This window comes from Squalius cephalus, assembly GCF_949319135.1.
Source record: "Squalius cephalus genome assembly, chromosome: 3".
Taxonomy (NCBI): Eukaryota; Metazoa; Chordata; class Actinopteri; order Cypriniformes; family Leuciscidae; genus Squalius; species Squalius cephalus.
Genome location: NC_137124.1, coordinates 6,953,753 through 6,973,282, shown reverse-complemented (window position 1 = coordinate 6,973,282; position 19,530 = coordinate 6,953,753). Strand labels below are relative to the sequence as shown.

General features: G+C 36.4%; 2 protein-coding genes across 2 annotated transcripts in view; one reads left to right on the top strand and one right to left on the bottom strand.

The window, feature by feature from the left end:
- The window catches only part of LOC307156321 (immunoglobulin superfamily member 1-like), a gene marked incomplete at its 5' end in the record, with an annotated part of 516,462 nt that overhangs the window by 318,788 nt on the left and 178,144 nt on the right, over positions 1-19,530 (bottom strand). The window lies entirely within an intron of this gene.
- The window catches only part of LOC307155385 (basement membrane-specific heparan sulfate proteoglycan core protein-like), a 225,705-nt gene that overhangs the window by 135,304 nt on the left and 70,871 nt on the right, over positions 1-19,530 (top strand). The window contains exons 9-11 of the mRNA XM_079865981.1: positions 16,208-16,456; positions 16,567-16,857; positions 18,114-18,368. Of these exons, the coding sequence (XP_079722107.1) occupies positions 16,208-16,456; positions 16,567-16,857; positions 18,114-18,368 (795 nt within the window). The remainder of the gene's footprint in view (positions 1-16,207; positions 16,457-16,566; positions 16,858-18,113; positions 18,369-19,530) is intronic.

The window sequence follows — 19,530 nt, the reverse complement described above, 5'->3', positions numbered from 1 at the left end:
TAAACAGCGCCATCTACCGGCCAGAACAGGTTCTGTTCAGCAACCGCCAGACAAACGTTTCTCATCAGTTAAAAAAAAAGTTTGAATGATATAATATCTCCTTTAAAATAGACTATTGTTTGTGATGCATTATGACAGTCGAGCTTCAGAAACACAGAGTGATCATATGATCATGATTCAAAAAAAAGGATGGCAAATGGTTTAATTTGGGGCAAGTAGCCTAACCGCAAGGAAATTACAGACACATGCACTATTAGAAGGATGAACATTGTAAAAAATTATGTGTAACACTCTAATTTAAACATATTTAGCTGGTGCTAAAAATGTGTACAAAAAAATTACACATTTGTTTTTATAGTTTAAAAATTAACACAACTTCAGTGTTAATATGTGTACAGTACGTGTAGGAGACTGATGTGCTTAACACACTTCATGTTATTTTATTTTTTTAAATGTGTTATATAAATTATCTGGTTGAACTGAACAGAATCCAGTCAGTCCATAAAGTCTGTGTTAAAGGACAGAAGGGACAGACACACGGATGCAGGTAATGAGTTTATTTTGAACAACCAGATGAGTGATCGGCAGTGCAGATGAAGGTAAGTGAATGAGTAGAGATCCAGACTTGAAATAACTCAATTTGTTTTCTTGTAGATGGAGATCAGATGGAGACACACAGGAATGAAACAGACTCAGGAGAACACACTGGAGACGAGGAACAACAAGGAGGACTTGGAGAGAATCACAAGGAAACAGGTAAACAGCTTGGGAGTCCTAGAGGTAAGCACAGCGTTAGCGTCTTGATGCAAACGATACCGGAGACAATGACTGAGAGTGAGAGTGAGAGTGGGGCTTAAGTGCTGGAGGTGATTGTTGGACTGATAATGTGCAGTGTGAGAGATCAGTACTCAGGAGAGGGAGTGCGCTGTGATTGTGTGAGGGTGGAGTCTCCCATACACAAAATAAATATATTTGAAATATATTTTTGGAATATATGCAAATATTCGAAGTTGGCCCAATAAATATATTTTTGTTATATTTCAGAATATATTTCAAAATGATAAATATAAGTGAACAACAATGCAAATATATTTCAGATATATTGTGAAAACAAATTTCAAACACATTTCTTTTGTGTATGGGCTGGCGTGATTGTGACAGTCTGTAAATGACAGTGACTTTATCATTTCATTTTTACTTGTATATTGTTGTAAATAAAACATCATATAGGCTACTACAATAATCAAACTGACTGCTAGTAAGATTTTGAATCCGTCTTCATCTGTTTACTTATATTAATTTACGAAAACAATATTTTTGCCTGCTATTTCCGAGTCGGGCGGCCCATAAACTTAATGGTGGTGGAGAGAACGATTGCTGCTGTTAAAAGGTATTCTTTATTAGTTTTTTACACAACAGCTATCGCCTTGTCTTGTTGTTAAAGTAGATTTGAACATTTAAGTCACTTTGGATTATAAATCGCAGTTTCAGATGATAGAAAAGTTTGTAATAATCCTTTCCATTATATATAATCAGGGGTGCAGGGTTTCATATTTTCTTGAAGCTTCCCCAGGCGCCGCCATTGATTAGCAGACCATCACCTGCTGTTAGCATTCCACTGAATCCCATTCATTTTGGCGTCGTTTTGACAGCGAATAACTTTACATCTGAGGCGTTTAAAGACTCCATTTGTCCATTTTTTATTTCTAAAGAAACACGAAAATGTATAAAAGGCTCCATTACCTTGTATCTTATGGCCCCGTAGAAGCAGTTTTTGTAAAAATAGGCTAACGATTGCGTCATAACCACGCGACTCTCTGTCGCACAGTAGAGAGATTACCGTATGGACAGGAGGAGAAGCTCACGGGCAATCGGGGGGACGTGGAGGCAAAATAACAAAATAATTAATCAGAATACTTAGCAAAAGTTTCTCCTGCTCCAGCTCATGGACAGCTCCTACTCACGCTCTCCGTCTCTGCAAGTTTCGGAAGGGAATGATTCAGATTTCTCTCGGCACAGCTACTAGAAGACAGACGGGTTGCTCACATCACATCTACGTCATCAAGCTCTGTTTGAGTCTGCGCAGTCGCTCAGCCATCAGGAAGTGCGTGCTTCTAATTGACTTTACTTGTCTCCGTTGAAACCTATGGGGTCGCTGTGTCCAGTTTATGTAGGCTACTGTCTATGTATATAATGAGGCACAAACTAACATGGAGCCGCCCATTGCGCATATAGGCTAGCTCAACTAATGCGATCGTTATAAAGGTGTTTAAACAACAAAATATTTTAAGAATATTTTGAATAAAAAAATTCAAATAAAGCAGATAATCAGTCATTCAGCGCTATTGTGGCTGCGGTGTGTCACGTGACAAGTAATGACGCGTCACCATAACGTCGCCTTGAAAACCTCACGGGGGTCAGCCAGAATATTTTAAATGTACATGTAAAAAGGTTAAATATGAATACAGAGAATACATTGAATACATGAATATTTTTTTATTATTAATTACAGTACTTTTTTAACTTACAGTACAGTATTTATTTAACTTTTAAGTACAATACATTTTCATAACATCATCTTTAGCATAATCATAATCTGCAATACATTTTAATTTAAGCATTATTTACGTTTTTTATTTACCTGTATAAACTTTGGGCTCTATAAAGAATATGAGGTTGGGCCCCTACCGCACCCATTCCATTACTAAAATCAATCTCTGGGACCCCAAAAGTGCGTGGGCCCTTAGAGTCGTCCTAATTTTCTCCCCCTTAGCGGCGCCCCTGCCTGTATGTAAGCAGCACAGTGCATTAATATTGAATTAATATTCAATCAGTGCTTTTACAATGTTTAAAGTGGCGGGCAATAATAAATATTCTTATTAGTGTTACGTCCCCTGTTTGTCTAGGGGTAGCAGGAGAGTAACATATTGTTATAAAAGACAATGTCCACACGGAATAACAAAAAAAAGTGAAAGAACGAGAGAGAGAGTTGGTTCTGTCTGCAATCCCAGCACTCAACACACACACACGGGTATCTCTTTTAGATTTTTTTAATTATCAGTAAAAATCTCTTTTACAGCAGTTAGGAGTAAGGTAAGGAATTAAATACAACTCAAATAAGTACCAGAAGACGCCACATACCTCAGGAGGGGGTTAAAGCCAAAACAACAAACAAAACTGGAAAACTACCTGGGAGTAAGAAAGTCTAATTAACCTATAAAACCAAAAGAATCAAATAAACAACATCTCTCTTACCTGACTTCCTGACTATCCCAAAAACAGGAGAAAATAAGGGGTTAGTAAAAACAAAAGAGGCACCCACCTCCCTACTGCGTCAGCAAGCAACAACAAAAATGGGGCACACCAAGTTTTCTATCACTACAGAAAACACAACAGACTTTCAAGAAGCTTTAAAACACAAACAAGGTCTTTCAACGTTCAACACAGTCTGGGAAAGCGGACAGGCCACACTCTCTCTGGGGAACAGCCAGTTTCCCTCTGTTTAAATAGGCTCCTCTCCACAAACTCTGATCAGGAACAGGTGGCATCAATTAGGCTCCTATGAGAGGACAGGGAGGAACAGAGGAGAACAGACAAACTACTTTTCCCAGCAGGCTGTTGGGCAAAAGGGAAACACAATCACAAATAACATACGTCCTGGGACGTAACATTAGAAATAAAACTGCCTCATTTTTGAGCTGTAATAGTTAGGCTTATACTGTTTTTTCATATTGGTCATTATGGTGGTACTTGGTGTAAAAATTTTGAGAACCACTGTTCAAGTGCATCACACACACACACACACACACACGCATCACACACACACACACACACACACGCATCTCACACACACACACACACGCAACACACACACGCATCACACACACACACACACACACACACACACACACACACACACACACACACACACACACACACACACACACACATGTGCGTTCAAGCTTCATGTTTAGCTTATTTTATGCACTTTTGTAACAAATCACTCAAAAGTAATTTATAGACCTTATTCAGAGCTGCGCCATGACAGGAATGAAAGCGAGGCTGTGAGGGACATTTACCGTTTTCAGTGACATCTGCTGTTAAAAGCTGTTATTAAAGCTCATAGATCACTTATAATTTTCCACAGCTCATATTGTCTGGGGTTTTTTGTCTACTGAAATTTCTTGGAAAGATATTTTTTCTGTGTTTCATGAGCAGAACAATCCAAAAACACATTAAATAACAGTAAAACCCACTGAAGATGTCTATCCACTGCCTCACTTTCATTCCCATTAAAAAACAAATAAGCCGCTGTGATTAAAGGATTATTTACTGTTTATTTGCCGTCAGATTAACATCTATCTTTTTGTTGCAATTAATCTGATTATTATACATTTTAACTTGTTCTAGATGCCCCTTTTTTACATCTGAGCTCCTGCCCCTGAGAAACTCGTTTAAATCATTTAAATATTTAAATATTTTGCCTTATGTTGGATATTTTTTTTTTATGCTTAAAATTCAATCATTTTATTGTTATATGCTGAAGGTTTATGAATTAGATTTTTTTTAATATAGATTTTTGACAATAAAATAAAAAAACAATTACTTTAATTTTGTCAAATGTTAACATTTTGTGTTGGGCTTTTGGTATGTTTTTTAACACAATGTTTGTGGCCAAGGACAGCACATATGTTAATTTTAACCTTTCTGACACATTTACTGTGTTTAAATTTATCAACACAATAAAGGAGTTAAAATGAACAAAGCTCACGCATTAAAGTGTAAGAATTTAACACGGGTTGAGTCATTTTTAACACATGCTTTCTAAGAGTGTGTAAATAACATTAATAGGAATATTAATTTCAAGGTATCATAAGACAACTTGACTAGTCTTATTGAAAATGTATTTAAATTGTGTGCATTAAATATTGTAAATGTTGGACAAGCTGCAATTTGAACATACTTCTGATTAATTCAAATATCATAGCATACATGTGGACTAAATATAAATATTTTATTTAGTTTTAACATTACATTTATTTATTTGTAATGTTATCATCAACACAAGCAAACTAAACATTTTATTTAATGCAGTATTTTTCTCAAAGTTTTGAGTTCATGACAGTGATATTGATTCTGCAATACTTTTTATAATTTTATCACCTGCAGTGATGGAGAATCAAGTTCAGCCTCAGACAGTCACTCTCACATGTGAGATACAGGGAGAAGACATTCAGTGGACATACAGATGGTTTAAAGGCGGTTCAGACATCTCACACACTGAGAGAGTCTACAACATCATATCTGTGTCTGATGGTGGTCAGTACAGCTGTGAAGCAACGAGATCAGACATCAGTGCTGCTGTTACAGTGACTGTATCAGGTGAGTGTTCATATTCAACTGTTGCTCATTTAAAATCCATATTTGTGGTTCAGCACTTTTCTCATATTCTTCTGTATCCGCCACATCTGTTCTTAAGACAACTGAAGCAGTTCACTTTAGTCATTCTTCTCTCAGATGCAGAACTGCTCACTGAATAAAGCTCAGTGTGTGTTTTCTGCTTATTTCTTCAAAGCCCCACTCTGCTTTTTCAGTATTACCTGTCATGCAGTGATGTTGCAGTTTTTGAATGTAAAAGGTCTGCAAAAGTTTAAAGATCAAAGTGCAGATAAATAAAGTTATTGTGTCCTAAAGGAATAGATTCTGAACTGCAGAAACGAGTCGTCAGTGTTTTCAGTCTCACTTCTGTAACTTATCTACGCAATAAAGTATCTCATTTGCATAATGCCAGACTATGATCTTCATTATCTGCCCGTGAACAAAGTCTGATTTGACACTCAAACACTTTAGGTCCGGGGTCAGGAACCTTTTTGACTAAAGAGACATGTTTATTCTACTTTGCTAGAACCGCATCATAGCTCATTACCATAAAGATGACCTGACGTCAACTCTCCTCGACGCCCTCACCGTCCAAGACGCGCCACCAGCTCTAAAAGACCCTAATGTGAATAAAATACAAAAACTTTTAAAGACAATTTCAATAAACATTTTATAGAAAAACACTATTGTTTTACAGATATATCCTGGATTATTGTGATCAAACATTCTCTGTAATATGTAATGGTCTTGCAGTTAACCGTTAGCTAGCAATAGCATAGCACATGAGCTAATGTATTTATCACTGCAACAACACCGTTACTGCCTTTAAAGCAATGCCACATATTATCATGTGTTGGTCTTCTCCTGACTGAAGCACAGGCTCTACTCTTCAGCTCAACGGTGACCCACAAAACACACACACAGAAACACTTTAAATCCCAACAGAGCTTTAAACACTAACAGATCTCTCAAGATCTCAGCGTCTTCACTTATTACTATCCAGTTTGACTATTTCTTTCAAACAAAAGTTAATTTACACAAGTTTAGTTGTTGATGTTTTATTGAAAATAATAAATATGTTACCACTATGGTCATCAGTGTTTGCTTTAGTTGAGCTCTTGACTTTTGTAACATTAATTTTTCTCTGGCTGCTTTAAAGGGTTAGTTCATTAGTTCAATTCCTTCTCTCTGGGCCTCGTAGTGTTTTTGCATAGCCCGTCTGTGTTGCACGTCATCACGCATCACACACATGACCTGCTTCGGCCAATTGTGAGCCTACGTGGTGACGTGCAACACAGACGGGCTACGCAAAAACACTACGAGGCCCAGAGAGAAGGAATTGAATAGTGGAATAAAGTTGGTATTTTTGTTTGTTTTTGCGCACAAAAAGTATTCTCATCGCTTGATATACTTAAGATTGAGCCACTGGAGTCACTTGGACTATTTTAACGATGTTTTTAATAACTATTCTGGGTCGGCGAGTTTCGGTCACTCTGGAAGCCTATGGAAGAGTCAGAATTCTGTCAGATTTCATCAAAAATATCTTAATTTGTGTTCCGAAGATGAACGAAAGACTTACATGGTTGGAACAACATGAGGGTGAGTAATTATTGACAGAATTTTCATTTTTGGGTGAACTAACCCTTTAACTTTGAGTTTCTAAAGCACATTTGTTATGGCAAAAATTGCAAGAGAAAATCTGAACAGATGATCATGTAGACATGCCGTGGTCTGATTCACTGATCTCGTCCTATTATATTGTTTTATTATGAAAGTTATTAATTTCACATTGCTTATATAGCTCTAGAATATAACTGCTTAATTTCCCGCAGTGCTTTAATATTTGGAAATATTTTATTACACTGAAACAGTTGAAGCAAATCCAGATCCTGTCTCCACAGTGACTCCTAGTGGTCAGAACAGTGTAAATGCAACAAAAGCCCAGGCCAAACATCCATAAAACATGTTTTTATTTACAATTTTTTTATTTATGTTTTTATTTACATATATCTCATGTAATCGCTCAATCAGTGTTTCAGTGAAGGAAAGACATTAGTAAAACAGCTTGTAGACAATATACCACGTAGACATTTACCTCAGGCCAGTCCATCAGTGTCCACAGCTTGTTAGTCAGCAGATAAATGATCTCTTTCACTAAATATATGCACTATTATACATTCATTTTATTTTACTTAACCGATACATAAATTAATGTCTTCATTATTTAATGTAGGCTATGCTTAAAATATCTGTCATGAAAATCACAGCCACTGTAAATGTAAAAGTTAATGCAAAAAAACTGCCTTATGTGCAGTTTATATGTTTGAATACAATGTGTTATTTGAGTGTTGATTATTATATTTATATATATATATATATATATATATATATATATATATATATATATATATATAAAGCAACTGAATTTAGGCTCTGCTGTTACCCTTTAATATTATAGTAATGTGCAAGTAAGGGCTCCCGATTGTTTACAGCATTAGCAGAGATATATATATTTTTATCCTTAAAGATACTTTTAATTATAACTGAATTCATTTAAAGACAGAGACACAATTTGTTTAGTAAACCACTGTTTAATAAAAATAAATAAAAAATAAATAATGTTTAGTTTTCTCCCCCCTTAACCGAACCGTGATGTCAAAACCGAGGTAAGTACCGAATCGCTAGTTTTACCATCACACCCCTAAAGTTATATCATCACCAGTTAATATTGATGTATTTTAGGTCATAGAATAAAATGTGAAAATGTCTTGACCTTATTTCAGACATTTAACAAACAAACAAAAAAAAAGAAAAAAAAAAAAAAGAAAAAAAGATTTACTTCAGGATGAAAGTTGTGCTAAAACTCGCTTCAGTGTTTTGGTCTATAAGTGATGTCATACCTGCACCTCTAGTGTCAGCTGTCCCTTTGCATCTGGTGGTGATTTTACTAATTATTATCACCATTGTTTTTGTAATTTTACATACATTTCTATGTTAAGACAACAGAAGAATACTGTATAAATAATACAGTAAATTTTCTGTATAAAAGTGAGAATGAATGTAATTTGTCATTAATGGTGTAACGGGCTCCAGTAAGAGCGGTGTGTGTAAACCTCTCTCTCCTGATCTGAAGAGGTGCGCTAGCGACTGACAGTCGAGGCCGCGGTGTTTAGCATCCTTGTTAGCGCGCCGCCTCCCTCGGCGGAGACTAAAAGTTACAATTGTTGTAAAAGTTACAAATGCTAGAAACCACATATAATAGACAAGTTTTGAAAATATGCAACCCGCAGCAAAAGTGTAAAAGTTGCTCAATTCCAATGAAGAAAACGTGGATTTGGCAACACTTCATGCAGCGGCGGCTCTGTGTGCTAGAAGAGACTATATCCTTGCACCTTCAGTTCGAATGTTTAAAATCTTCATATTTGTCATTTCAATTTCTGCATATTTCAACAAAGAATGTATGATTATATGATTTTATGATACAATATTAGGAGAATAAATTCGTTACGAAACATCGAACGCTGCAAAACTGCTTCGACAAGCAGAACTTTTGATTCTTTTCTATTTTTTTCCACAAAATAGTTCTTTCAGATTCATGAGAAAACATTAAGAAACGTACAATTTGCCCCTGATTCAAGTCAACTGCTTGGTTCATGCAGAGTAACTGGAGTGTTAAAGGGATAGGTCACTCAAACATTTAAATTAACCCATGATTTACTCCATCTTACTCTTCTATTTACTTAAGCCATGTGTGTGACATTCTTCCTTCAGACGAATACAATCAGAGTTATATTAAAAACTGTCCTGGCTCTTAAGCTTTACAATGGCAGTGAATGGGCACACAAATCCACTTTTTGAAGTCCATAAAAGTGCATCATATCCATCATTAAAGTGCTCCACAGACTCTGACGGGTTAATAAAGGCCTGAAGTGAAGCGATGCGTTCGTGTAAGAAAAATTTCCATATTTAATACTTTGTCAACTAAAATAACTAGTTTCCGGGAGACGGCCGTACGCAAGTCGACTTACGCCAGAAGAGTAACACTTGACGATGTATGACGTAGATGTAGGAGTAGCGTAAGCTTTGAGTTCAAGTTCAATTGTTACTCTTTTGGCGTAAATCGATGCGTACGGCCGTCTGCCGGAAGCTAGTTCATTTTGTCGATAAAGGTTTAAATAATTTGTGACTTTACATGCATGTAAACCTGTTGTAGGAGACTCCAAAACAAAATTAGGAACCTTAAAAATAGCATAATGGGGTATTTTAGTGTGAAACGGGACACATGCAATGATTCAAAGGTTTTTCTTCATGTTTTTCACGTACAGATGTTAGTACAGACTACAGGTTTTACCAAAATGTTTTTTTTTTTGTTTTTTTTTTGTCAAAAACACAAACTAGGTCTTTAATATCATGGTGTTTTTCACATAAGGACATTTTGAGCTCATAACACACATCATAACACACTGATATTTTCAATGTTTGCTTCTGTTTCTCAGTGAAACCTGTAGTGACGGTGACGCCAGATCAGCCTGTGTTCAGAGGAGAGACAGTCACTCTCACATGTGACATACAGGGAGGAGGAGACATTCAGTGGACATACAGAGATACCAAAACCATATCTGTGTCTGATGGTGATAAATACAGATGTGAAGCAACAGGATCAGACATCAATGCTGGTGTTACTCTGACTGTATTAGGTGAGTGTTCATATTCACATCTGTTTTAATCTGTTCAGTATTTGTGGTTCAACACTTTTCTTATATTCTTCTGAATCAGCCAAGAGGAATAAAGTAATTCACCTTTAGTCATTATTCTGTCAGATGCACAGCAACATAAAGTGTGTCTTTATAAGACAGATAATGTGTTATCAGTGATTTTGAGAGTGAAAACTGTATTTCATAACTGTGACTTTATAGAGTTTATAACTCTCAGGACTCACATCAATATTTTAAAGTCACAATGAAACAGAAGTAGCGAAATAACTTTATGGCAGGGCCTTGTTTCTATGCTTCAAGATCTGAATGTTTAAGTGAGAGTTTAAGTGGACTAAATTATATTTAAAAAAATAAGTCTGAGTAATCTATCATTTCATCTGAAGATCCAGTTGTAATATTTTGATTAAAAATTACAGGGTGAAAAATATACAATATGGATGAATCGTTCCCAATAGGATCAGTAACGTGCATTTAGAAAATAGATTGAATTTCCATTTCATGCCAACATTAATAAACTGCTGTGTGGACAGATCAGCACTGGGCAATATAGTTTTACATGATGTGATTCAGTGAGACGGTCATTCTGCACTGCACAACTTGTGTTTGTTACATGTTTTTGTGAATTTTCTGATTTATTTTAATATCATGTAAATTGTGACATTCCAGTTAAGGACGTCTCCATCTTTGTTATTTACTTTAGTCACTATGTTTCAGCTACGTTTACATGGACACTTTTTGCTTCAGTCTGAATTAATTAATTCTGATTGATGAATCCGAAAGTAGTCTTTACATGAACGCTAAAAATGTGATGTGCGTGTTTGTTTGTCATAAGCTTCTGATCGGATTTGATCTTTTGACATGCGCACACTGCACATAGTTTCCCGCTGTTGTTGCATACTAACTGTAATGGGGCAATAGGGGTGTTTTTTAACTGCTCTTGACTACGCCACTACAATTTTGTTTGGGTAGAAGATCCCAGATCACTAGAGGGTTTCCCACATGGCTATCCAATTAAATTAATAAACTTAAGGCAAAATTACTATAAACAAAGAATCACTTTTAATCACTTTCACAATATTGCTTCAGGAACTGATGCTCTCGCTCAGTGATGCCCTTTACACTCAGTCTAGAAAAAATGGTGTTTAAATCTCTGATTGGGATTTCTGTGATGAGAGACAAGGCGTCATAAGTCGAGTTCCAGCGTGTAGCAGTCGGTATGATGAGCTCTCTTTTCAGCACATCCTCAGCCTGGTCTGAAGCCACAGTAGAGCAACTAGTTTTTGTCCAGAGAGCTGCACACTTCTGTAAACTGCTTTACAGTGATTGTTACTGGATAGCCATTTCTCCAGGTCATTTTTTGAGATCAGATGTATGTGATGCACAGTGCAGATGAGGCGGCAGTGAAAATGTCTCATCTGATTCTGTGGAGAGGGCTTCGGCAACATCAGTAAAAGTGTCCTCCTCCTCCTCCTCCTCCTCTTCCTCTTCCTCTTCCCTCTTCCCCCTCCCCCTCCTTCCCCCCACACTTTCCTAGCTTTAGGATCCTTTGGGAGGTAATGGTATTGATCCTGTGTCGATCTGTTCTTGTTCTCATGTCACTATTCACTAACGTTCCGGTGGGCGGAGCCAAAGACACGGTGACGTAGACATACGTTGATATTCTTCTGCAAAGGTGGTCTATCGCAGCTTTCTGATGTCACAAATCTCCACTTTTGAGATCTGTTGTTTTCTGGCCTTGGTTTCAATAACAGCAGTTTTTGGAATAACAAGGAAGTTTTGAGTTTTGAAACTTACAGGGTATTTTTATAGTATAAAGGAAAGAGCCACTCGCAAATAATCTTAGGGCAATGCAAACAGTTTGTGCTGTATTTAAAGCCAGACTCCGACAAGTCGAAAATAAATGTGCGTTTCCAACAATTTAATAATGTAAACGACAATCTCACGAGTCACGAGAAAGAAAAAAAAACATCTCAGAAAGTGCACTATCGCGCTGTGCTGGACTTCCCGTTTCAGCTCCGCTTATGAAGCCGCGATCTAATCCTGTTTACATGAAATAAGCCTGCTCCCGAGCAGGTTTGAGCTTGCGCATGTGTTGCTATGACAGCAAGTCCAGGGGCCCGTTCTTCGTACGTTGCTTATTACATCCGAGATCAAATGACACATCCAAGATGATATCATCGTGCGAATCATGATCTGGCTAACTCGGTTCTTCGAACACACTTGCCGGATATGACTAGTATAGCTGGATTGAGTTATCTGAGATAATTGCGCGTTCATGCGCTGGTTAAAAGGGGATATGTATCGATAGTAGAAACATTGATCAGCAACGCTGCTATTGACTGCTCAGCGTGGCCAAAGAGCGCGCTCAGTTTTTCTCCTCAGCAGAGCAAGAACTAATAGTCGAAGTTTATTCGGAATTTTAATGTTTAATCAAAACGCCAGGGAACACCTCAAAGTCTGCAAAAGCCAGGAGAGAGGGCTGGCAAAAAGTAGCAGACAATTTAAATCCGTTAGAAGTGGCCATGTTAGATGTTTTTATCACTTAATAGCCTATATTTTTGTATTTTAATAATTGCATAATTACTTTGTGCATTGTAATGTCACTCACCACACTAGAACATGGGAACAAATAAGAGTGAAGTACAAAAATATTCTACATAATGGTAATTTTTAGTTATATTATAGTCTCTTTTATAAAAGGCACTGTTAAATAAATGGTTGTCTGTTTATAAAAGCAACCAAGAAAAAGGCTGAGAAAAAAATAGAAAAGATCTTAGTAGCCTACACTGTAAAATAATTTTTGCTGCGTTAAATTAAGGCTGTATAGTCATTTCAACTGTTAAATCTTGAGTAATGATGAATTGCTTTGACTTGTGAAAGTGAAAACTGATAAACTTATGTTAATGTAAAAATATTTTGCCATGAGTTATTGATCACATTTTTCCCCAGTGTAGTTCATTGTAATCAGAGCCATAGAGAGAAAGAGTTGCGACACTCTTTGATGTCGCCGCTATGGCTGTCACGTGGTTCATGTAAGCCCCAATAGTTCTAAAACATACGCTGGCTGTCATGCTCTTCTATGGGACAGACAGCAGCGATTGCATTATTGAACGGTAAATATAAAATAAAACACACACCCAAGTACTTTTTCAGTTGTTATTGCATTATTGCATTTTGTTAATGTCAGTTTTGCATTTGGAGATAAGTTTTAGGCTATATTTTTGGAGGGAAAAGCTCAGTGTTCATGTTCGCATGGGTAGTAGCACTGGCTTTAGCGGCTCTAACTTAACTTTTCCATATCATTCATCTGATGATGGACGTCTCATGATATTTATTTTAGCACAACTGGGCTGTATTAGGCTATTGATTCCCGTGATTTTGCTTATAAATTTTGATTCAGCCATTAGCCTACCTTCGTGATCACGCAAAGAGGTCTGCCGTGGCGGTCCGTTCAGAGTTCGCTTAAATATTTTTTTATTAAACAATGACAGACAACAAAAATGTGTGCTTGTGTGGGTGTGTGTGAACAAGAAAAACAAAAACCAGGGGCAGGTGATCCACAGGACTGGTGATCCCATAACAATCCAAGAGGTCCAGCATTGTTCTCACAAGCCACTTCACTCAAGACAATAAAACATAATGAAAAGTTAGTATATCCCAAAAAATTTAATTAAATAAAAGTTGCTATAAAGGTGGTAGTGATTCATTACCGAACTCTTACTGTCACAGCTGACGAAGTCGCACTAGCTAGCAGCCTACACATATAACATGTAAAATAAAGTAAACCAAACAACTTGTAATCACGGTAGACTTTGCTTACATGATGGAATATCATACATCTCACAAGTTATTTTGGAAAAAAAATACATTTATCCAGATTAAATGTTATTTGGGCTAAAAGTGGGTTACGCATAGCCGGACTATATCGGGTCTATATTTAACCCAGACGTTGAAAAGACGGCTATTGCTTGCTGGGTGTCATTACAATGAACTACACTCGGGAAAATGTGATCAATAACTCATGGCAAAATATTTTTACATTAATATAAGTTTATCAGTTTTCACTTTCACAAGTCAAAGCAATTCATCATTACTTTTAATGCGACCTTCATTTAATGCAGCAATATTTGTACAATTATTTTACAGTGTAGGCTACTAAGATCTTTTCTTTTTTTTCCAGCCTTTTTCTTGGTTGCTTTTATAAACAGACAGCCATTTATTTAACAGTGCCTTTTATAGAAGAGAAGAGACTATAATATAACTAAAAATTACCATTAGGCTGTGTAGAATATTTTTGTACTTCACTTTTATTTTTTCCCATGTTCTAGTGTGGTGACTCTGACATTACAATGAACAAAGTAGCCTAATTATGCAATTATTAAAATACAAAAAAAGGCTAATAAGTGATAAAAACATCTAACATGGCCACTTCTAACAGATTTAAATTGTCTGCTACTTTTTGCCAGCCCTCTCTCCTGGCTTTTGCAGACTTTGTGTTCCCTGGCGTTTTGATTAAACATTAAAATTCCGAATAAACTTCGACTATTAGTTCTTGCTCTGTTGAGGAGAAAAACTGTGCGCGCTCTTTGGCCACGCTGAACAGCCAATAGCAGCGTTGCTGATCAATGTTTCTACGATCGATACATATCCCCTTTTAAGCCAGCGCATGAACGCGCAGTTATCTCAGATAACTCAATCCAGCGATACTAATCATAAACAACAGGTGAGTTCGAAGAACCCAATTACCCGGATCATGATTAGCACGATGATATCATCTTGGATGTGTCATTTGATCTCGGATGTAATAAGCAACGTACGAAGAACGAGCCCCTGGTCGCTGCATGAGCATGCGCCCGGGTGTATTATTCCTCCTGAATGGTAATCAATGGCAGCCCTATGAACAGAACATAGGAAAATAATGAGATTTGGCACACTTGTAGTGATTCTTGCTTTCTCCAAAAAAATATTGCATTAAAAGCTGTAATTCTCAGCATTCTAAATAAGTATACATCATCTTTATTAAGTAGCATATCCTATACCCAAAACTATATTTTGTATCTTTATATATTTAGTTTCTTAAAAAATTAGGCTACTTCTGTTCACTGAAGTACTTCTGTTCGCTAGAAGTTCACTGCAACTTATCCAACATCCTAAAGATAAATTATTATAATTAGAAGATATTTCTAGTGTTATAAAATACCGCATATTAATTTTCCAAGCAAAATGTATATTTTAGTCAGAATTATTGCGCTTCTATTTGCCGCGCATGCGCGCAGCAGCGCTCGTTCAATATGAAGATTAGCAGCAAAATGGATACATTTGCATGACTTTCGAACATTTACAGATGGAGAATATAACTGTAAAATGAAAAAAACATGTCACAAACGCATAAAACAGCACAAAATATATGCTGTTTGATGGTGGATCGATTTGATCCACGATCGACCTCTAGGGCTGCTTAAGAAACGCGTGCACACGCAATTATCTAGACTAGATAAACCTGGATCAAATTAGTGAGATTGCGTGAGCTTCAATTACTTTTTATGGAACCACTTTAGCCCCAACTCATTTGTTAGGCTCATTCAAGTCCGGTTTTGGAGTTTAATCCCCGCTTTTCTAAGCGGCTTTTATGGAACAGCCCCCCGGACCAGGCTAGTTTCCCAGCATAAGTTGCCAGGGTAACTGAGTTTGAACTATTTTAAGTTTGCTTTATGAAACAGAATCCACCGACAATAAGTCTGACTAACCAAAATAAGCCTGGCTTGTATTCTAATCTTGTTTTATGGAACAACCCTCAGAGCACACAGCAAGCTGACAAAACAAAACTTATGCACAGTAGACAACAAGACACGCAGACACGGACACAAAAGACAAAAATGCTAGCAGATTACAAAGCATTTCTCAGTACAACATTGTATTACTATTTCACTGTTTTTTTTTTTTTTTTTTTTTTTAAGTATAAGTCTAACTAATTGAATTTTACTGTGCAGTGATGATTACAGTGTAGTTTTATGTACAAAAAATGTGAGTGATGAAAACTTAGACAAAGATTACAGTAAAAATATGAGCAATAACATAAATGAGCTCAACACTGCATCACTGTTCACTTCCAGATACACCGATTCTGACTGTAAAGCCCCAGAGTTCAGTGTTCACTGGAGACACAGTTACTCTCAGCTGTGACGTGGGAAGCTCAACTGGATGGACGTTTCACTGGTGGAAAGACTCAAACTCTGAATCCAGTGATGATGCAGGAACTAAAACAATCAGATCTGTGAGAGTCTCTGATGGAGGAACATATGAGTGTAAAGCACAGCGAGGAGAATACTACACAGACCTCAGTCATACACTAAAGATAAGAGGTGAATGCCCTTTTACTTTGTAGTTTTTTTTTTTCTTTTCTTCTTCAGTGAAAGCTAATTTTGAGTTTTAAAATACTCAAACATGAAGTGTGTGTTTGCTCATTTCACAGAGAGACCCAAACCTGTAGTGAAGGTGAAGCCTGATGTGCGTGTGTTCAGAGGAGAGAGAGTCACTCTCACATGTGTCATACAGGAGACAGGAGTCTGGAGGTACAGCTGGTATAAAGATCAAGATAACAGCAGAAGAACAGACCAGATCTATTACAGCGCAGGACAAGACCAGATCTATATAATCACATCTGTGGATCCGTCTCATGCTGGTCTGTACAGATGTAGAGGAACTCTGACTGAAACCCTACAGGACTCAGAGATCAGTGATGGAGTTACACTGACAGTATCAGGTGAGTGTTCATGTGTTCCTCAGACAGAATTACTTGTTTGTTTGTTTGTTTGTTTGATTTGTTGGTAACACTTTACAACAACGTTCCATTTGTTCATTTTAGTTAATGCATATTAATAAAAATGCAACTATTAATTGTTAGTTCATGCTAGCTCAGGTCCATTAAATAATATTCACAGCTGCAACTTTTGATTTAATAATATATTAGTAGATGTTGAAATTAACATGGACTAAGATTAATATATGATTTAAGAGTATTTTTCATTGCTCATTTTAACTAGTAACTTTGGCTGTATCCTATCACTGTAACAACATTGAGTCTGCAGATTTATTTTAATTATTTATTTTTAATATTTTGCATGTTTTAAATAGATCCAATGTTGCATTGAAAGGCATACATAAAATAAAAAAATAAAATAAGTGTAGTGTTTAATATTCATTCATAGTATATGAGATGTGGGATAAAGGGATGTTTCGGCTGCATTAATGTGCACATCGAAGCTCAAATATCAACTGGTCACTCTGTGATAATAATTTCAGCCTCATGTCAGTGATCATGTTTTAGGAGTGTAGAAGCATCGGACCATTAGACTTTGACTTTCCTGTCACTAGATAAATGTGTCACCGCAATATTACAATTTAATAGAAAGAAGCACATAGAAATATACTTAAAATACATACATAAAATACAGAAGTAAATAATATAAAACTAATATAAATAAATTAATATTTATCATAATTGTAATATAAAAAAAAAACTCAGTTCTTTTAGGGCAAAATTTTTTTTTATTTTTTTTTTTTTTTTTTGCAAACATTTAACCATCTATATCCAGCAATATCAAAGTGCCAGAAGTGTGAAGTAGCCTTAGACCTGAGCTTAGCTGAGACTTTAACTTTTGGCTAGCTTAAAAGAGAGTGACACATCTTATTGATTCCTGTTCAGAGATGTTTTGTTCATGTCATGCTGCATGTTCTCATTTGTTTCCTTGGTTATTAATTATGTTCCTCATCTGTGTTTAGTTTAAGATAAACTGTTTAGTTTGTGGTTTTGCTTGTTTTGTTCTTATAGGCCTAAATGAAGACTTCTCAAAATCAATATTTTTGCTGTTCTATTCAGTGGTGTCACTAGTGGGAGAGAAAGGACACATCCCTTTAAATCAAAATAAATGACAGTTTACTGTACAAAAAAAAGACAAGACAAGATATGAGCAATAACACTATAAATGAGCTCAACACTGCATCACTGTTCACTTCCAGATAAACCGATTCTGACTGTAAAGCCCCAGAGATCAGTGTTCACTGGAGACACAGTTACTCTCAGCTGTGACGTGGGAAGCTCAACTGGATGGAGGTTTCTCTGGAGGAAAGACTCAAACCCTGAATCCAGTGATGATGCAGGAACTAAAACAATCAGTTCTGTGAGAGTCTCTGATGGAGGAACATACGAGTGTAGAGCACAGCGAGGAGAATACTACACACACTTCAGTAATGCAATAAAGATAACAGTGAGAGGTAAATAGTTTTTTGCTTTTATTAAAACTTTATTTTTTTGTATTAAAAGGCAAGGTGTTTGATGTAAACATGAAAATTACTGTTTTTGTAGTATTTTTTCCCTTAAAGGTGCTGTATGTAACTATTTTTATAAAATGAATCTTTTTTTTATTGCCCGTCTGTGAAGGGGTTGTAATCACACATTACAATGATCCACTTTTCGTGTTTTGCTATTACCTCTGAAGGCCAGTATTCCTATTTTTATGTGAAGTCTCCGGGTCGGATTTTCTGCGAAATCCACCGGATGTGACGTGCATGCGCGCTCCCGAGCCTCTCCGTTTTATATATACAGTCTATTGCGACGGCACTGCAGCTAACGACATGGAGTCTGATAACACCAAAAAACGACCTGCCTCCAGCACAACACAGACTCCAACACAAACTCCAAAAATATATATATATATATAAAAAAAAAAAAATTATCTGCTGAAGCTCGTCAGGCCAAACGTCAATCGGATCGACTCAGGACGAAAACACGGATCAACATTGGCAGAGCTTTTTAATTATGGAGAGACCTCCGCTTTGTTTTAGGTATAAAAACAGGTTCATAATTGTCTGAATCAGAATCCTGAAATGAAACCAATGCAATGGCTATTTTTATTCTGATAAATTACACGTTTTCAGATATGCTGAAATAAATAATTATAAACTGTAATGAAATAGCAAGGTAAAATATAACATACATGAGACATGAAATGAATACAAAAGACTGTTCCATGATAACAAAAAGCAGGTGCTTTAGGATGTAACTTTTATTTTATGTACTAGATCTACTGTCTAACGTCACTCATCCCACTACGATCATATTGTTTATAATACAAAGTTCCAGACACGTTCAGTAGGCCTACAGTAATATTACTTCCTACTGTCTTATTGTTACACTGAAATTGTTCAGTCTAGTTGACTAACCGTTTTCGTTATCATTCATTGACCTATGTTGACATTGCTGATTGTGAAAGATACACGAATAGTTAGTGAAATAATGCTAGATAACACCACATGTCGGCAAAATACAGTCAATGTAACGTTATCATGGTACGAGCATGGAGCATTAGTTCTACGTCAAGTTGATAAAAGTCTATTATGGTAATGTTGCAGTGGGAGTTTACATGAGTTTCCAGCA